Source organism: Pipra filicauda, unplaced genomic scaffold, assembly GCF_003945595.2.
Source record: "Pipra filicauda isolate LSUMZ 115617 unplaced genomic scaffold, ASM394559v2 scaffold92_size2517590_pilon, whole genome shotgun sequence".
Classification (NCBI taxonomy): domain Eukaryota; kingdom Metazoa; phylum Chordata; class Aves; order Passeriformes; family Pipridae; genus Pipra; species Pipra filicauda.
The window spans coordinates 2,011,820-2,031,670 of record NW_024105120.1 but is presented as its reverse complement, the minus strand read 5'-3'; the positions used below and the strand labels follow the sequence as shown (position 1 = coordinate 2,031,670).

At 36.9% G+C, this 19,851-nt stretch overlaps 1 protein-coding gene across 7 annotated transcripts in view; it reads right to left on the bottom strand.

The window, feature by feature from the left end:
* Positions 1 to 19,851, bottom strand: part of INPP4B (inositol polyphosphate-4-phosphatase type II B) — a 371,943-nt gene that overhangs the window by 79,086 nt on the left and 273,006 nt on the right. For all 7 annotated transcript variants that reach the window (XM_039391277.1, XM_027729659.2, XM_039391278.1 and 4 more), the window contains 3 exons: positions 16,952 to 17,082; positions 11,744 to 11,848; positions 6,519 to 6,627 (listed from right to left, as the gene is read on the bottom strand). In XM_039391277.1, coding sequence (XP_039247211.1) covers positions 6,519 to 6,627; positions 11,744 to 11,848; positions 16,952 to 17,082 — 345 coding nt within the window. The remainder of the gene's footprint in view (positions 1 to 6,518; positions 6,628 to 11,743; positions 11,849 to 16,951; positions 17,083 to 19,851) is intronic.

Here is a 19,851-nt window from a genome sequence, read left to right as displayed (position 1 = left end):
AAGTTTCCTCATCTGTAACTACTTTTAGAGCTTGCTGACACATACAGCTATAGTATATAAGAAGTATTACTTAGAAGAGGCAGCTGCCAATAGAACTTACTGGCACATAAAACTTTTCACAGATGTCTTAAGGCATCTTAGATGAAACTTTAGCACTAGGGTAAAGGCCACATGGGTAGGTCCAGTGCAGGAACTCAGGCAGCATTATGAAAATCTACCTTTGATATGCAAATTACATTATTGCACATGTACCTTTTGAAAAACTCTAAAATAATGTCTTCTGGGTTAAGTTTCAAAGCTTTCACTGAGCATATAAAATCACACTTGATCATTTCCATATATCGGCACCATCACTGACTGTGAACACATCACTGCCAGCGGTCATTTCAGTTTTAAAATTGCTTTAAGGGCATTGTCATGTAATTTGAATAAATATTACATTGGCTACATCTGCAATTTTAGTCCTAGATTAAAAAAGTTTTTGCCTGAGAATAATAGCATACTGCAATACGCTAAAAGTCTAATTTTTAATGACACTTGGAGTTACTCCACTCCTGCTGGTAAGGGTGTAGTTTGCATGACTGAGTTAAACTGCCACCATCTGGGACTGGGTTAAAATCCTTCAACAATGAACATTTAACCTCGCATTTTTCACGGTCAAAACCCCAGACATTCACATCAAGAATACAGTTAAAACAGAGACAGCAAGTACCTCTAATCCCAGATAACTTTGAGTTTATATACATTACTGAAGATACCAGTTCGATGGCTTACTTATGCAACGCGTGTATTCTGTCCAAACTGGGAAGTTATGATCAAAAATAAATTGCTACATAAAAAAACTCTGAACGATTCACTGTCTCAGTAAATAAAACTGAACCATATGATCAGCGTCGAGGTTATGAAAACAGGCCTGAGAGAAACCAGAAGTTCAAATTAATTTTTTTTTTTATTTCCTTAAGATTCCCTTGCAAACTTGGAAATTCTAATTTTGAATACCGAAGAAAATGAAATCATATTATTAGTTCTGCCTAGGATGTTCAAATCTCTACAAATCCTTATCTCAAGGCAATGGCTAAAGCTGGACACATAGACTTTTTCCTGCTGTTCTTCTATGTCCTCTTCATTCCTAACTGATCCATGGAGTAACTCTATATCAATGCCTTCTGCTGGTAATGGGACATGAGTTTCAGTGAAAAGAAAGGCCAAGATTGCCTCCAGTCCTTGAGAGACTTAAGTAGGACAGATGCCATAGCAGCATAGGTGAATCTCACACCAAATCTTCCTAAGAAGATTCACTCCAGAAAGGCTGAATGCCTAGGGAAAGCCTTCCACAGATCTTCAAATTAATTTTAGAGTATCTTTACATAGGTGGAAAGGTGCAAGCAGCCTTTAATGTAGGGGAGAATCTTATTCTGGGTGAGCATGATTCTTATCAGAAGGAAAAAAGTTATCATGCCCCACCACAAGCCTGAAGCTAAATGGTGCCTTTCAGTGGAGCCGCCTCCTGGCAGCCTGCTGAAGAGAGATTACAAGAAAAAAATAGCAAAGACATGGATTCCAGTCTCTTCCTACCCCTGCTGGAGTCCACATAGATGGAAGTTTCTTGTTCTCCAAAACTTGCCATCCTAGCCTTGGCAGGCAGAGCTCCCACAAGTCCTTCCCTTCTTTCACAGCCCCAGTCTCCTTTCTTTTATGCCCTCTTAAGGAAATGCTTCAGGCAATTCTGTCCAGAGCGTCCAGCAACTGGAAAATACTGTGATGAGAATTTTATATCTCAATGAATAGCACAAACTTCAGCAGTTTCTCATCTAAACTTTCACACAACCTTAATACACTGATTTTATGGTCAGTGAAAAAGTGTTCATTTCCATGAAGTCTCATCTGTCTTTCCCCCTTTCTGGATGTGTACATGTGTGTGAGAAAGTGTGCAAAGAATAACATCTCTGTGAAAAGTGCTACACACTTTTTGGTTTTCCTTTGACAGTAGAGATTAGAACAATTAGTTCAAACATGGATCATTATTATTGCAACATTCTGGGATTTTCTGTGAAACAATGCTACTTCAGAGAATGGAAATGGGTCGAAGGTTATAAAATTTGGGTAATAGGAACCCAGGAGACTGCAGCATTAATAAAATCTCTGGTAACAGGTATATTAGTGAAGGAGCACACCTTACATCTTGACCAACAATCTAGGCCTCATCAAACAGTAAGGATGCTTTCAGACAGTTCAAAACCAAATTAAATTATTATAGTTTTAAAAAAAAAAATCAACAGTAGTGTTCCACTTTTAAGCTTGTGCTAATTTAAAACAGGATAACTTTCAAACAGCTTGCTAGAAATTATGTATAAAACCACAGTGAATCACAGCACCTAATACAGCTTGTGGGACACTTCTGATTTTCTTGATGGTTAGAACTGGAGCATTAAAAAACTTGCAATCATAAGTCTATGTGTTTTGATTAAAAGAAAGATGGTTGAATCAGATTTTAAATAAGAAAAAAAGCCCTTTGTGTATCTTGAAAGTGATTTATGAACACTTCAAGTAGTGAGGCATTACATGAGGATAACTTACAGAATGTCTGCCTTAAATGTTCCTGCACAACTGAGCTCTAAAAATAATAATTTGCTGTGCCATCTAGACTGATGAGAAGACAATCTCTTCCATTTGCTGGAAGGAGAAATAATCTTTACTAGCAGGTCAAAAGAAAGACTGCATCTGAACAACTGTCTCACTTTCTCTTTCAGCTAGAAATAGCAAAGGAAAAAATAAAAAGAACAATCTAATACAGCACAAAGAAAAAGATTCTAAATAAACGTATATCCTAAACATGTAATTAATATTCTGCAATGATCTGCATATCTTAATCATCACATTTTAATTATCTGAAGTGCTATCATATCTAAACAAAATTTTTAAAAAGCATCAGTTGTTTTTACTGGTCTTATGAAGTTCACTACTAGCTACTAAAGGGACAGATATACTAGTCATGCCTTATAGACATGAGTGATGTTTCTAGTGGAAGAGCCTTCTATCTGTATCTTTTTTACAGACAAAAACCAGTATGTGAATGGGTTATAAAGCAATGGAACGGGCTTCAGTTCACATACCACAGAGTGTTATATTTTTCACCTGTAAGAAAAGCTTTTCTTGCACTTCTTTCAGGTCATATTTTTAGAAATCTGCCTTCCTTTTTTTTCTTTTAATATGAGCTGCTTGATGGTAACAAATGAGTGAAGAATTGCAAAAATATAGCCCTTTTTATAGATATTCTTATACAATGCCTTCCTCTCTGTCTGCACAAAAATGTGTATTCTGCATAATAGAAAACATGCCAGAACTACCTTCAGATGCACATTTTCCACATTATTCTGTTTGATAAACTTTTATAAAACATGTCTCAGTCTTGTTTTGATTCAGCAATTGCAAATGCTACCAGATAACAGTTCCTCTTGTCTGTAATTCCACAAGTCTAGGTTTGAGCAAGGAATATTCTGTGATATGTCCACACTGGTGAATATTTCAATAAACTGCTCTAATAACCAGACTAAAGGTCAAAGACATGCAAGGTATTTCGTCATGTCTTGAAAGCTACCAGGATCAGCTTGAGAACTAATCTCTTCCCACATCTTCCTCTAGGTTTTCAGCTCACTTAGCCTAGAGGAAATGGCTGCTTAATCTGCATTTTTTTCTGTTCATTCTATATTCTGACTGATATTTCAAGATGTCACGTCTTCCTTCAACGAAATCTTCAGAAAAGCTGCCCCCGTTGTAAAACAAAAAGGTTAAATTGCAAAAGCTGCCCCTGGAAATGCTGTGTGTCCCCAAAGTATTCTCATGCAGCTAAACAAAAAGGCACATGCAAAATAATGTTGTTGTTGCCACAGTGAAACAAATTTCTCCATGGTAAGAATGAGAATAGTACTTTTATGTATTTATTTAATGTAGACCCACTCCTGAATACTCAAATAAGTGAGATCACATTGAGAGCTTGCTTGCTCCTGTTTTTCAACTCACACAAGTTCTAGTTGAGGGGAAGAAACCAAACCCGTAGAGTTTTCTCTGAGTTGTCCTCAAAGGTAGTAGGAAAGATGAATTTTGGAGTCTTCCTCCTTTCTATTTTGTGGGAATTCATACACTAAGTGACCAGTTCGTCAGGTCTGGCAAGTGATTAGCTGAAAGTTGCAGTCCTTTTTCAGTGCATTTTCAGTGCTCAAGTTTGTTAGACTGACTCAGGTTTTTTTTTTTAAGGAAGAGTCTGACAGGATAGTAACATAGTTATCCTAATTATATCATCCTGAAGACAGACTTCTGCTCTTCTAGGGTAACACAGAAATGCAAAGAAAGCTGCACTGTCAGAGAAAAGGTCTGGTATCGTATCCTTGAAAATCACCAAAATACAGGTGTTTCTGACGGATGCAGAAAAATCTAAGCAGCATGGCAAATACAAGGTGATGTGTAAGCATTTGAAATAGGTATGATATGCCTTGATAAAAGGTACACAAAACTTTACCCAGTGCTCCCAAACACAGTCCTTTATCAACTTAGATGTCTACATGGTCGATTCAGTGAAATAACAGCAAATGAAAATGAGAAGAGGCTGTGCTGCACCAAGTATCCTTTGCCATCCTTGTGTTCTGACACTGCACAGGAGCTGAAGAAAGGAGTCTCGCCCATCATCTCCTCTCCCCTGTTATAGGCAACTAAGAAACAAGGGCACTGTCTAGTCAATCCTATGAGATACTGCAATATGTGTTCTCCCAGGAAGAACTCAAGAAAGACTAGTTCTCTTCCCTATATGGCATTTTCCCTTTTTTCTCCAATGAAGAGCAATCACAGAGAATATTTTACCTCACAGCTATCCTCCATTTTTGGGAGGATATCTGCCAACATGGATATGCTGCAGAACTCAGCAAGTGAGAAACAGTTCATTTTCTGAAAGCTGAAAACTGTGAGGACTGGAACTGTAAAGTTCTTTATATCACTTATGACTCCAATTTCTTCTTAATTAATACAATAAAACCTCACTAAACACCGTAGTAACTACATTAATAAGATAGTAAAGAAGGAGATGCTTTAAGAAATTATTTTAGATATTTTCTTCATTAGAAAACATGTACTTCATAGGCCTCCATGTGATGGGGATAAGGCTGCCTATACCAGTCTGCTGATAGCAGTGTATTAACACAATGTTCAGTGAAGTGTCTTATGTGATCAATAATATTCATGTTTCACTGGCAAGGTTTGACATCAGAGGTGGTCAGGGAAATGAAACATTTTAGAAGATTTAACAGGAGTTTTATGTTATGTAGTGGAAAACTCCCCAAAACAACCCAATAGTACAGCTTTAAAGCAAATAGATCTGCTGGTTTTGTTTGGTTTTAGTATTGATGCCAACTGCTATTCAACCTAGAAGTCAACATTAGATTTTTATAATTTCCCTTTTAATTCTTTATGATATTGTACCTATGAAACTTTTTGAGCATTGAATACAATAGAATTCATTTTCTATGGAGCACCATGATGATTTAAATCAGAGTCCTTGCTGCATTCTCTTTCAAGTGCTGTGACACTGATTGCATGGGGTTGGCACTGTTAGCTGAAGAACTGAGCAGTCACAACTACGGGTGCTGCCAGTGACAGCTGTGGCTGCTTGAAAATCTTAACAGCCATAGCAACAAACACAAACACATCCAATTCTTAGTTAGCAAAATATGCAACTAACACTTTTGTACGTGTTCAGCAGTTAACAAAGCATTTGAGTACAGCAATGAAATGAAAACTTTATTTTTGCTTAGTCCTATTTTGGTTTTCTGACGAATAAGAAGAGTTTCTTACTTATTTCACAGCTGCACTAAAAATAGTTTTTCTTAACATATGCTCAGGGCTGTCAGAAGTAGAGATACTACTTTAAGCTACTGTTTCTGTATTGAAAAATTGTCTATAGCTATGTTCCTCTTAGTACAAGAATTGCCAAAGACATACCTCATATTGAACAGCATGTTTTCAAGCACTGATATACCTCAAGCTTTCTGAAATATGCGAAAAAAAATTCAAAATTTTGAATCATAGAATCATTAAGACTGGAAAAGACCTCCAAGTTCATCAAGTCCAGCCTTTGACTGAACACCACCACATCACCAACTGCTGTTGTTTCGTAAACACTTACAGGGATGTTGACTCCACCACTTCCCTGAGAAGCCCATTCCAATGCAAGATAACCCTTTCCATAAGGAAATTCTTTCTGATGTCCAACCTGAACCTCCCGTGGTGCAGCTTGAGGTAATTTCCTTTATTAAAAAAAGTCTTAACTCTAAAAGTAGGTTGTGCTTCAATTTTGTAGTCGAACAAAGCAGGAAAGATAAAGGAAATATTTGATGAATGCAATGTCCAATCCTACTAGATTTTAAGCTTCCGTGCATTCAGGAGGGTAAATTGTTTTGTTATTCAGTGAGCTCATAACATTTTAATGCAACTTTAATGATATTTTCCTAGCTACTTGAAAGAGCACTTACTTTCTTCTTTCCGCCTCAAATTTACTCAGCAGTTTCCGGAGACCACCATTCTTAAATCCTTGGAAATGCGCTGCTGGGGCTCCCACGGTGATGACATCATACAAAGCATCTGGAATGGGAGCAGACAAACACAGAGATTTGAATGTGCCTGTCCCCAAGGCATGACAACACTATGACATCTACTCTACAAAACATGAGGACAGCAAGTCTACGTTATTTCCAAGGAATAATTGATAATCCATGTCTCAAGGAGGCCCAAGAGCTAATCAGTCTTTCCATGTAGCCACCTGCACACCCTAGAAAGTTCACCTGATTTACGGCTACATCTAAATTATATGCTGCAGTGTAGAACAATATTCTAGCTCTGCAGTTTACAAAGCTGCCAAGTAAATTGGCCCTTTGTGTATTTCACTTTATTACCCCTTTCATTATTTAACTTGTAGTCATGTTGAGATGCACAGATTCAAGCATTTTAGAATCAAAAGAGACCATTAAAAGGGAATAGTCTGACTCTCTGAATAATAGAAACTACAGATTTACAGCTAATGATTCCTGCATCAAGCTTATGCATCAAGCTTATGTCTCGTGGTTGAGTGAAGGCATCTCTTTTTTAAGGCATCTAATCTTGATTTAAAGACTTCAAGTGACAATGAATTCACTGCATTCCCAGAGAAGTCAATCAGACTAGTAAAAATCTCTACTTCTTTTCTAGTTTGGATTTGTTTGGATTTAATGTTAATGGACTTCCAGATATAAAGCCGTTTAATGCTAAATTGAAAAGCCCTGCTTTATGACAACAATTTACTTTTTAGAAGTATTTATGAACACAAAGTCAGTTGTTTTCAGCTGAAAAGCTACCAGAATAGGAAATAAAACCATACTACTGAAATTCTTGCTGAGACAACAAAGTGTTGCTGCTCTCTGTATATACCTGATGTCTTATGACATACAGGATGAACTTTTTGTGTGGATATATGCTTACGGAACTAGAGATGAAACATCTTTTTAAAAGGAGCCTGTGATTGATTATCAGGGCAGAGATGAAGATTTAATTACATCCCAAACCACAATAATTATTTCTTCAAAGTTTAAATTTACATCTGAACTAAGCAGTACCTGTTTTGTACCCAAGCTTACTGCAATTATAAAAATAGAGTTTGGAATGCCTCATTCTTAAAATGTATTTCTAAGGGAACTATTAAAGGATGTTTTTTATGAACTGCTTTATTCATCAAGGAAGCTTGCCATGTAAATTAAAATCTAGTCCTCTCCTAAAATAGAACTTTTCTTGCATTCTGATGATAAATATCCCTAGAAGCAAGAACACTGTACAAATGATTCAGTTAATGAACTATGCTTTACTTCCAGAGCTGACTCTCAGAAGATATTTGCTCAAATTGATTTGAACTCTAATGAATTGGTAACTCTTCAATTTCCACTTAAAAGGAGAAGTGACATAATTTCATTAGCCTAAGGTGAGCTTCAAGATTCTTAAATAGCCCATTCTTTCAGGTCTTAATAGAGATTTATCCATAATACATAATCTTGGACTATTAGAGCTCCATCAGTACTTGACAATAAGTGTTCTCTTGCTTAAAACAATAGTTGCTTGAAACCAAAATAAGAGATGAACTCATCAGGTTAACTGAATAATGGGTTCTGAATATGTTTACAAGCAACTGATGAAATTACAGGAAAACATTTAAAAGACTAAAGCCTGGTTCTGGCTCTGTTTTAAAAATAAACAGTGACCCTGCTGATAATTACTTTGGAGGGGGGATTTACCCCCCCTTTCATTCATCCTGTGGCCACTTAGCATGGCCAAAGAGCAGCTGTTTGAGACATAAACACACGCAGCGCAGCTGAGCACCCACCTCCTGTAAGTGAGCACAGGAGAGTGAGGATGGCAAAGGAGGAGAAAACGTCTACAGCTCTGGTGACGGGCACAGGGCAATCTCTCTGCCACTTTCAAGAGCACAGTACACTGGAGAGTGCTGCAAGGCTTGGGAGGAATGCCTTGTGATGTGCTCCACTTACACATCAGCGGAGCTCCTTCTGAAGGACATGCAGTGTCAGCATCAGTGCACTGGTACAGAAGTGCTCCAGTAACTCAGAGCCGTCACCCACTGCAAGAGCAACCACTGCTGACACGTCTCTGCACTGAAGACAGAGCTTAAAATGCAGCAGAGAGCCATATGAGTGGTATCATATTGTCAAGAACAGCCCAATCTTCGAATTTGAAGCAAACCTGCTTGCCTTCACAGGAGGCAGTGAGTGTCTCACAGTGGCAAGATGCAAAATAAAAATCATTTCACTTCACCAAACTTATTTGAAACAAGCACACAACGTATAAACAGGGACAGAAGCAAAGCTATGCTGATGTACAAATTTAACTCCTGCAGTATGATGAACAGTGCAAAATGTGGTGTTTATCAAATGGATAGGGATACAGTTATCCCATAGGGAAATAGTATTTTTCTCAAAGTTGTTCCTACTGGAAGATGAGAAAGACCAACTTGATGTCAAAGTGCTGCCTACTCCAGACTGATGGGCAATTGCTGGAAACTGTTCAAACTGTACATATCTAACACAAGACACAGTGAACATTAGATAAATAACAAAGGGAGAGTTTCATAATTTAAACACAGTTCCAAATTTAGAACACAATTCTAACTTATCTCTTTCTGTACCCTTTTAGATAATGGATTAACCATGTGCCCCAAGCAAAGTGATTTTGGAGGAGAAAAGAGAAAATTCATAAAAAACAAAACTCAAGTACTGTAAAAGTTATGAGTGATTAAGTGTCATATTTCTTTCCACATTTTTTTATTTAGCAAATAACCATACAGTGTCCTGTTCCCAGAGAGGTTTTCTTGAAAAGACATAGTATTAAGGTTCTGGTCACCATTACAAACCTAAAAATGTTTTTGAGTTAACTAATTAACTTCAAAACATTAAATTAAATTAAATTAAAATCTGTGCTGTCACATTATGTCACTATAAATGCCCATCTTGTTAAAATGTTTGGAGGCACGGCTGTTTAGTAAAAGAAATAACAAAATATTGAACAAATACAGTATCTAACAGACAATTGGAAGTCCCTATGTTCCAACTTGGAAGTGGATGAACACCAGCCTCACACAGTATAATACTGCTATAATCACTGTTTGTACCTACTCTTTTACAATCTGCTTAGATGTAGAGTGTATTAATAAGGCAAAAACCTTACAGAGTGTAATTTCCGTGTTTGTACAGTGACAGCAAATTTAACAGATCTCAATTTGTCAACAAATTATTCACTGTGCTATGATTTGGCCACATGCATGTATCAGTATAATCTTTTATCCGTAAAGGATGCTGCTAAAAATTATATGCAAGCAGCAGCAATGAAATTATCTATTAAAAAGAATCACAGACGACACTACAGAAAATTATTCCCCTTTCCAGGAGGTATTAGAAGTTTGCAGTATTGTCAGCAACATCAGCAGGGATGTTTTCACTTAACACTGAGCAAATGCTTTTGTGGCACAGGGTAACACTGTATAAGAAATAGGATATATTAAGTTTAGAAGTAATACTGTCCTTAATACAACTCACATCACCTAGGCTAGTGAGTACATCCCAGAAATGTCTAGAAGGAAAAGTGTTGTACTGTGCTCTATCACTGTCTCTGGTGGCAAACTGGAGAGGGGGGAAAAAAAGCCATCTTAAAACAAGAGAGTTAAGACTGGCTTTTACATCACACTGACATTATGGATCACAATGAAAAATTAAGCTGATGCCCGAGTAGGATGTGAATCTTACTGAACATTGTGCAGTGTGTCAGGATGAATCATGACAGTATTAGTTCTGCACTGCTACAACAGAATATTTTTAACCATGCATAGGTTACCAATACGTTTCAGTGAACATACATTCTGAATTTACTTATTTCCTTGAAGTGTCACGGGAACAAAATGAGCACAACATCCCCAGAATTTATTTTTAGAAAAGAACTTAAAAGGAATTTAGTTAACCACTCCTTAGTTTCGCAAGATCTGCAGTCAGGATCCAAAACTTGTGGCTTCAGAAGATGAGGCAGAGAAATTCCTTGCACAGCTTTAACTTCAGACCTGATTCCTAAATTTCAGCTCGGTCTCAGGGTTTCTGGTCAATCTCAGCAGCAGTATGGCTTGGTGCAGGTTTCAGAATTTGCAGTGGAATGGGGAGGATGGGCAAGCTGGTCACTTCCTTGACCTTATGATTTACCTACCTACCTTATGATTTACCTGTTGTGGCCCTCAGTTGTGGACCTCAACTGAGTACATACTCAGTTGCTCCAGAAATTTTGTAAACAGCAGTCAAAACTGAAAGCTTTGGTTTTAGAAGCAGATGCCCAGGCATAAGAGAATGAAATTAAACCCTTCAGGAAACCCAACAGGTTCCACATAGGTGCACACACACACACAAAAAAAAAAACCAAACCAAAACAATTAAACTAAAAAAAAAAAAAAAAAAAAAGAAACTCAGCAGGAAATAACCACAACTTTATAGAGCCCATTAGACAAAGTGGAAAAACTATACAGCAGCAGAGACTTTTAAATAATGAATTTGGAAGTTTGATTTTGATTTTATTTAAAAAACAAACAGTCACCAAACAAACACAAACCACAAGCAACAATCTAGTTATACAAGAAAACTTCTGTATCAAGCCATACTCCAAGAATCTTACAAACAAGCTAATACTGTACCAATCTTCACTGACTGGCAAAACGCATGTAATACGAAATGAATCTCAGAATTTTCTTTAAAAGTCACTGTATTTCTTGTGATATTCTTTTCTCCTCAGCATTCTTCCAAATCCATGTAAGTCCAAATTGCACACAAATTTATCTCAAAAAAAAATTAATTTAATACTATTACTTTCCGCGCCTTTTATCTGTAGCATCTTTATGTCCCACTTACAGAGTTTAACAAGACTGTTGCCAGTATTCTACCACTAAGGTAAAAATTCAAAATGGTTGAGATTCAACTGTCTAGACAACACACCTTTCAGTTCTGCTGTGGTTTTAAGTTTCACCTGAAAGCATGTCCATCTAATGCTCACCATTGAAACTGGATCTATAAAGATATTTACATCCTGAAAAGGGTTAAAATGGAAGCCATACCTCTCAGTTGCAAATTTAACTGTATTTCAAAGCACACTTTGTCATACTTGGAGAATTTCTCTGCAGAATATACTTTACCTTTCAATCGAGGACTATGCACATGCATTCTTTGCAGATGAAGATTTATTGGGATGAATTCTAGTGTTTTTTCTCCTTTGCTACAGCTTGATTTGAAGGAAGAACCTGAAAAAACCAAAAGTTTAAAGAATCATTATCTTAAACACACAGATGTTTTGTCTTCTTTTTAATGCAAGGACAATACTTGTATGTGAAGAGTGTTCTTTAATTTCCTTTTAATGTGTAATTGTATATCAGGAGATGAATGGTTCACTAACTGAGTCTCAGCATGTATCCATACTGGAAGCAGCAAACCAGCTTTTAATTCACAGAACAATCTTATTTTTTATTCTAGGTGACAGATATTTTTTCCTGCTGTCTGAAATCAGTCTGCAGTCTGCTGGAACAATGTTGCAGTTAATGTGCATTATGTTTATTCTATGCTGAAAACACAAGGGTGCTGAGCTATAATGGCATCACATCTTTGCCAAGTAACATTTTTTTTCTTCAAACAGAAGTATTATATTGACTAGGCTATGCACTCTTCCTAGAAAGCTCAAATAAAGAAACACGAACTATCTTAAGGAAAGCTGTAAATTAGTTTTCTTTCTAAAAAGCCAGAATCATGAGAAAAAAAAAATCTGGCTGCATATTTCAAAAGTATGAGACTATGAGTAACTCTATGGTGGTATAAAGGAATATAATTAAAAGTCTGACAGCATGAAAATGAAATTCGCTTGGAGATATTTGATGCAGAATATATATAAAATAAAAGGGTGTAGATTAAGAAAGAGAGGTGGTCTTGTCTTCTCACTCAGGCAGCGCAACATTTATTCAGACCATCTTTTCAGCATCCTGTCATTTTGTTGACTATTAATCATTAGAACTAAAATTCCTCTGATGCCCACAGAATTTTTAAATAATTTTTTTCAAGGTTCAACTGTTTCTTGAAAGACAGAAACAAACAAAAAGGTAAAAGAAATATTTGAAATTCTTCTTTTGGACTTGCTCAATCAAGATTTGCTAGGGTTTATCTGTTGAAACTGCCATAGATTCCAAGAGGACTAAGCATTGAGCCTCCCCACAAATCACACTGCCAGAGGGCACCAATGATGCTCCAGACTAATCAAGCATGCTTAGGTTGTTCCCTAACCTTAGTAATTTAAATTAATAATTTAACACAGATGAAGAGCAAAGTAGGAAGAAAAACAATTGACAGGAGTCAAAGCTTCAGATCAGACAGGAAAGCTGGGGATGCAGAGTGAAACCAGGAGGTGTTGATGATGCAGTGGGAAACCTGCATCTGGAAAGCACAGAAAGACAATTAGGGGGGTAGGGAAGGGAGTTGAAACTATCAGGGAAGAAATGAGAGTAGTGCAGGCAAGGAGACTGTAAGTAATTAGAAAAGAAAGCAGAAGGGGTGCAGATTATTTGTGAGAATTCAGCTGAGACCAAGATGAAAGCTTAAGGAACGATAACTGAGACCTGAGACAAGGAAATGCTGGCTGACTAAGAGGAGAATATGATGACAGCAGATTTAAATGGACAGGTAAAAGAAGAGTAGGAGGCAGAATAGGAGGAGAGCCTGCTCTCAGGAGTACACTTCTGTCCTGAGCAGGAGCAGAACACATGCAGCATCGCTGAGTCTTGTTACTCCTCTTTTCAGGGAAGACCTGCAAAGCAAGGAATCCTTTCCATCCAGTGCCAGAAACCTGTGGTATAAGAACCACTCACCTGCTATCAATTATTACATTTGCTCAAGTATGAGATCCACGAATTTGCCAATAGCATCCATACCATAAAACTGACTGTCCTAGTTAGAACAGCTGGGACCAGCTCATCGTTGTGTGGGTGTAACCCAAAACTGTGTATTCTATAGCCTTCCATGCCATTTCCCAGAAACTGTTATCAATAGACCATTTACAGCAGCTGCCCAGAGCACACCTGGCTCCTCAGGCTATAAACTGGGTGTTAAGAGGCCTGTGAGATAAGAGAATGCTCCTGTCCTCACACCCACTGCGGAACTCCCGGCCCCGAGGGAGGTACTGGGCATTCCTGCCTGAACCTGAGGATATATAATCTTGAGGTTTTGGAATTTCTGTACCACTTGTGGGATCCAGAGAAGAATTGGAACTTGGACTGGACTGCGACCACCACTCTCAACCAGACTGAGACCACCACTCCCGACCAGACTGCAACAGCACTCCCAGCTGGACTATGATCACCACCCTCGACCAGACTGCAACCAGCACTCTCACCAACAGGTTTTCCCTCTCCTTTTACTTTTGGACTCAGGGGGACCATGTGGGGCTCATCATGGGGAGGGGGGCCCAATGAATACCACTCTGTTCATGCCCCAGGGTGCTGGGTTATACAGCTGGGGTTTGTGGGTTAAAACCCATTGTTTTTCTGTGTAATTGTATTTATTGAATTATTTTTATTAAATTGTTATACTGACTTATAATCGCTTTTGAGTTGGGTTCATTTCCCTTGCCCGTTTACCTTTAAACCAGCACACTAACTTTCACTATAATTTGTCTGTTTTTAAGTAACTTGGTAAGTTGTATTTAAGTACTAAAAAAAGTTGTATTTAAGTACTAAAATAACTAAATTCCCTCTATTAAAACAGTTCTTGTCATTATTACTGCAAGATTAAACTCTTCAAAGCTAGGAAATATCAGAATACAGATACAACCTTCATCTGACATCCACCTGAAGAGGAACTGTGAAATGGACTTCAATAACGTATCACATTCCTGCCTAAGACAAAGTAAGGTGCCTGCAACAGATTGAACTGAAAAGCAAAATCTTTTTTGGCATGTGTTGAAATATGTGACCTGAAAAGTCTAAATTAAAGTTGTGCTCACATCCCTAATCTTCGCAATTTCTACTTAGTGAGTACTTCAATATCCAGTCTCTACTATGTTCTCTCAACACAACTATTTGTGCAACTACAGTATTAAGTCAAATATATGTCTGGCTTGCTTTTCTTATAAAAGACTATAACCTTGTTTTTTAAACTTATAATGTGTACGCTTTAGAGAGAAGAACTTTCACAAATGGGATGGAAGAGAAACCAAGTCATCTTGGAACAGCAATGAATTTTATCCACATCCACCCTATTCCTTTGGAAAAAAAAAGGCAGTAGAGACAAAATTCTTAAAACTTTATGTAGGAAAATTAATCTTTGTTACACAGAGAATTGCAATTACTTGTTGCAAAGGATCTAGGTAGAAAAAAAATCTGGTTAAAGGCAAATAATGGACAGTAGAAATACATGAAAAAACCTGGTTTAGATTTTGTTTTACTTTTGGGCAGCCAAATGCTACATTGCCTACAGGATCAAAATGCAGATTTGAGGTTTCAGCCTAGTTCTACGTAAGTATTCAGAATAAATTCTACCCCCCCACACACACTTTATAATTAACCTCTATGGAACAATTTTAAAAAAAGCAATCACTACCCAGAGGATTTATCATTTAATTTAAATGTGATTTGATAAGAATAAACACATTATAGTTCAGGGTTAAAAGTAAATATTTTTTTCATTAGAAGAACTGGGCTATTATTTGGATTTAGAATGTGTTCATGTCCCACTGATTACAGTAAATTAAGTTCTGAAATGTTCAGGTGACTTTTCACACAAGATGCAAAATCGGGGGTTTCCAAATACAAACAGGTATTTTACACATTATTAATTATTAGTAAGAGGGAGAAAAAGGGTTGTCAAAGAAATGAGATTTAGTGTTGGCCCCCAGAATAACACCTCCTGATTACGTCTCATTTTCACTACAATTATTAGGTTGTTTTGATTTATCGTTTTGTTTCGTTTTCAGATAAATGCCCCTACTCTTTTTTACATGTTCTAGTCCTGTCCTCCTCAATAATCTCAGGTTCCCAGGTCCACTGTAGCTCTCTCAAGACCCAGTTAAGACAGGTCATTTAACATTACCAATGCTTTATAAAGTCACTTGGCACAATGCAGGTCTTGCAGGATTCCTGTTTAATAGACGACACTGTTTATTTTTTTTACTCTCAAAAGGTCCTTTCAGTATTTTTCCACAAGTTATAATTATCACATTGATTCCTTCATAATACGTATTTATTGGCTTGTTTATGATACTTTATGGAGTGCTTTCAAAATGTAATTAGCAAACTGTTGAAAACACATACATATATATTAGTTAAAACAAACATAGGAAGTGCCATACTGGATCAGACAGTAGTCTGCCAAAGTATTATACATCATTTAGTGCAACAGATGAGCTTTTTTCCTCCACAAACATTTAAGCAGGTGACCAACTGCTTCCAAAATGCTTAATTTCAGTTGGAGACTGGATTTTTTTCATACACTAAAACAAGATTTCTCTTTTCCTGTGACCAAGAACACTATCCCAGAGGAATCTGGAACGAGAAATACCATGCTCAGTCCTGAATTAAAAGATGATGGCTAAAGGATAAAAGCACAGTTTTAATGCCTGTTTCAAAAGAGAAAGATTTGTGTCTCACCGACTAAATTCAACAGATTCCTTATAATAAAAGCAAATACACCCCATTATCTATATGAAGAAATTATTCTATGTATTTTAAATGTATAATGAACTAAAACCTGATTGCTCCATTTCTCAGCACATACACAAAGCAATTTTGTTTGAACTATGTGAAAAGTTGGCAGTAATGAAGGAAATACTGCAAACCCTTCATAAACATATCCTAGATATTCCACAAGATGCTGTCATCATTTCAACCTCTATTTTTAGCAATATTCAGAACTGTAATGTATCTCTTTCTCAGAAATATTCTAGGCTGCACAGTGTTTATCTCTGACATCTATGCATATCATATCTCTACACACACAAAATTGTGGGAGCAAGGCCATAGTGGAAACATCTAATGGTGAGAGTATAGAACAAAGTATAGAATAAACAACCAATTACGGCAGAATGGTCATCGAAAACATGTATTTGAGATGGTGAGTGTGAAGACTGGTATTAGAAATCTGACACCAGCAAGAAAACAGCAACAACAACAAAGCCTTTTTAGTCATTGACAACAAATATGCCCATTTCCTTAGAGAACATCTCATAAACTGGGCAGGGGGAGGGCACGCCAGCAGGAAGAGGCAGAAAGGCACACTGTAAACAGACAGAAAACTTTGTTTGCTCAAAATGCAGTGTGATTCAGGAAATAATTCCAGTAGGCTATTTTCATAAAATCACTGATTCCTACCTGTGTGCTTCCCAAGCTCCGCAAGAGTATCCTGGTACATGCTCAGCATCTGATCACAGTGAGCAATTACACTTTTGCGCATGTTGTCCCAGTGAGGAGCAAGTTCTCCCAGGTCTTTAAGTTCCTGATTCCTGTACCAAAAGGCAAAAAGAGAAGGTACTAATTAACTCATTAATCTGTTAACATTCATCCAAATCGATCCAAAGCAAGTTAGTTACAAAACATCAAAAGGACTTCCTAATTGAAATAAAATCTATTTTCATGCTGCTTTTAAGATCTGCTTCTCAGCTCTGTTTCGCAGCTACACAGTACAGAATGTCAGTGAATAACGTAGTAATTTGTGCTCAAAACTCATTTGTTATAAATGCAATAGCCTACAAACTGAAATACTATTCCTTTCCTGGAGGTAAGAAGGCTTCCAGGCTCCAGAGAGCTGCGTTCACAGCAACTAACTTTTTGTGAAGAAACACTAAACACCATAAAGGTGTAACTCAACTTTGTAAAGGCTACGAAGTTTTCTTCCTTTCCAACACTTGCAGCACAATTGTTTTGATACATTACTCTTTGGATACTTTCCTAAACATCATAAACACATTTCTAGCAGTGTTTCTACATAAGTCAGTTTAACCAACACACCAGCCCTCACCACAGTTCTTTAGCATGCAAAACAAAACACACAAATCAAAAAACCAAACCACAACCAGTCCCCTAAAACTTAATCTCCAGCCCTGCAGCTGTGTTCATCAGATCAAAACAGCAGTGCTATGGTAACCAAACTTGCCACTGGAAATCCAAAAGGAAATCCTTTAGTAAATTATCAGTTTTCCTGTACACTCTTGAGAGCTGACCTGAGTGAAATAGAGATCACTTTAATTTCCTGCACAAACAAGCACAGCTACAGTATGCTGGGATTTCTCTTTGGTTTTCCCACTTGCAAAGTAAGTTTATCCTATACCTATCCCAGAGCCACTTTGGAGGACCTGCTTTTAAGAAAACCGAAAATGAAACATCTCAAGTCTTCAAACATTTCAGTAGAAAATTTTTGCAGCACAACCAGTTTTCCTCATTTTCCTCAAAGTATCAAGAAAACTCTTTCACTGCAATTCTTGGAAGTCTCCGAAAAGGCTTCTAGGGGGCAGCTCTTGCATACAGAAAAATTACTGAAGAAAAAGGGAAAAACGGGGGAGAGAGGGCAGCAAGAGGACGGAAGGACCAGTGAGCCTTCAGCACAGAAAATGTAGAGCTACAATTACCACAGCAGTTCTGATCACTAGCCAAAAAATCTTGATATTATTTCTTAAACAGAAAAGCCACACATTGGTGTTTTCCCCATCGTTATTAGCCTTGCTTTAGTGTGAACAGTATTAGAATAAGCTATATTGGCATACTTCTGCTCCTGGTTAACATAACATGACAAAACCAAACAGAATACAATGGAAGCAGAATTAAGGCATTTTGTTTATACATGTCCTTGAAAGTATTAAAATGTAAAAAAACATACAGGAACTCATTGAGAGTTTACTAATGACATATGATTACTTTTTTCTATTCCATTCAACCTGAAGAAGAGTTGAACTTTCCTCAACTCAACTTTCCTCCATCAATACAGTCTGACAATATTGGAGCATAAGAATCATCTGCAGTAAAAGGATAAACCCATCATTTTCAGTGACCACTTTCCTTACAAGTTTTTAGCAATTTAACATCAGACATCCCATTAAATGAAAATCTCAGGGCTTACTCTTCAGAAAAGCTCCTATACCTTGTCAGGGTATACAATTTTGTTTATTCGCATTGAAGATATTTTGGCCCTTAATATTTACATTGTCTTATTTAATCGTTTTAGCAACGATGTTTGGACCTGGCTGACCTCCAGAACTTTACTGCTCCTCCTCTATGGGAATACAGTATTCTACCTAAGAATTATATCCCCACTTCTATCTAAGCCCACACCTGGAGCTGCTCGTCTCAAACAACAGCAGGAGTAGAAACCTTTTATCTCAGACTAAAATATCCAACCAAACCCAAAAACTCGTTTAACCAGCTGACTGTGAGTTAACTCCATTGACACCAACAGCAACGGGAAGGGAAAACTTAAATCCCACAATTTATCTTTAACATGTTTTCAAGAAATGCCAAATCCTGCTCTCATCGTTGCCGCCAAGGCTTGCATTTGTCTCACCTCAGAAACACCTAGGCATCACTGAAGTAAAAATTTAGCTACCAGTATGTCATAAAAGAAGACACATCTTATCTGCAATGTTTAAATAAAGTAAGAGTGCAGTTTTATACCAATCTAGAGCATATGTAGCGTGGAAACTTTAAATACTACCTTTTTTGAATTTATTTTCATTTAAATATACGGTAAAATCAAAACCATGAGATAACAGGATCATATGGCATAGACACTTTCACAGAAAATAGCCTTGTTGGACACACTATAGCTTTATTTTTTTCTAATGGAATTATAGAAGACATAGGATTTAGACAGTATTTTATATCTTGTGATTTTTTACTATTTGTCACTGCTGTTGTTGACTCAATACAATTTTGGGTTATGGCTGAAAAAAGAATTATACTTTTTATATCTAAGCTCCGTCAACAATATTAGACAGTACCAAGCTTTATTATCATTATGTGAAAGGACTCTCCCAAAAATAAACAGAGTAAATCATAACATTTTTCAGATCTGGAAGTTTATAATACCCACAATCTTAGAAATTTTTAATCTGTTTTAACAATACTATAGTACTTGTATCAGGACTTATTTAATTGAATAACTTTAAAAACACACTTCATAAAAACACATTTCAATCAGTAATTGTGTCAAACAACAATTGTGCTATAAAAAAAAAGTATTAATATTTATAATACTGGTTCTAAGAAGGCAAATCGGTTAT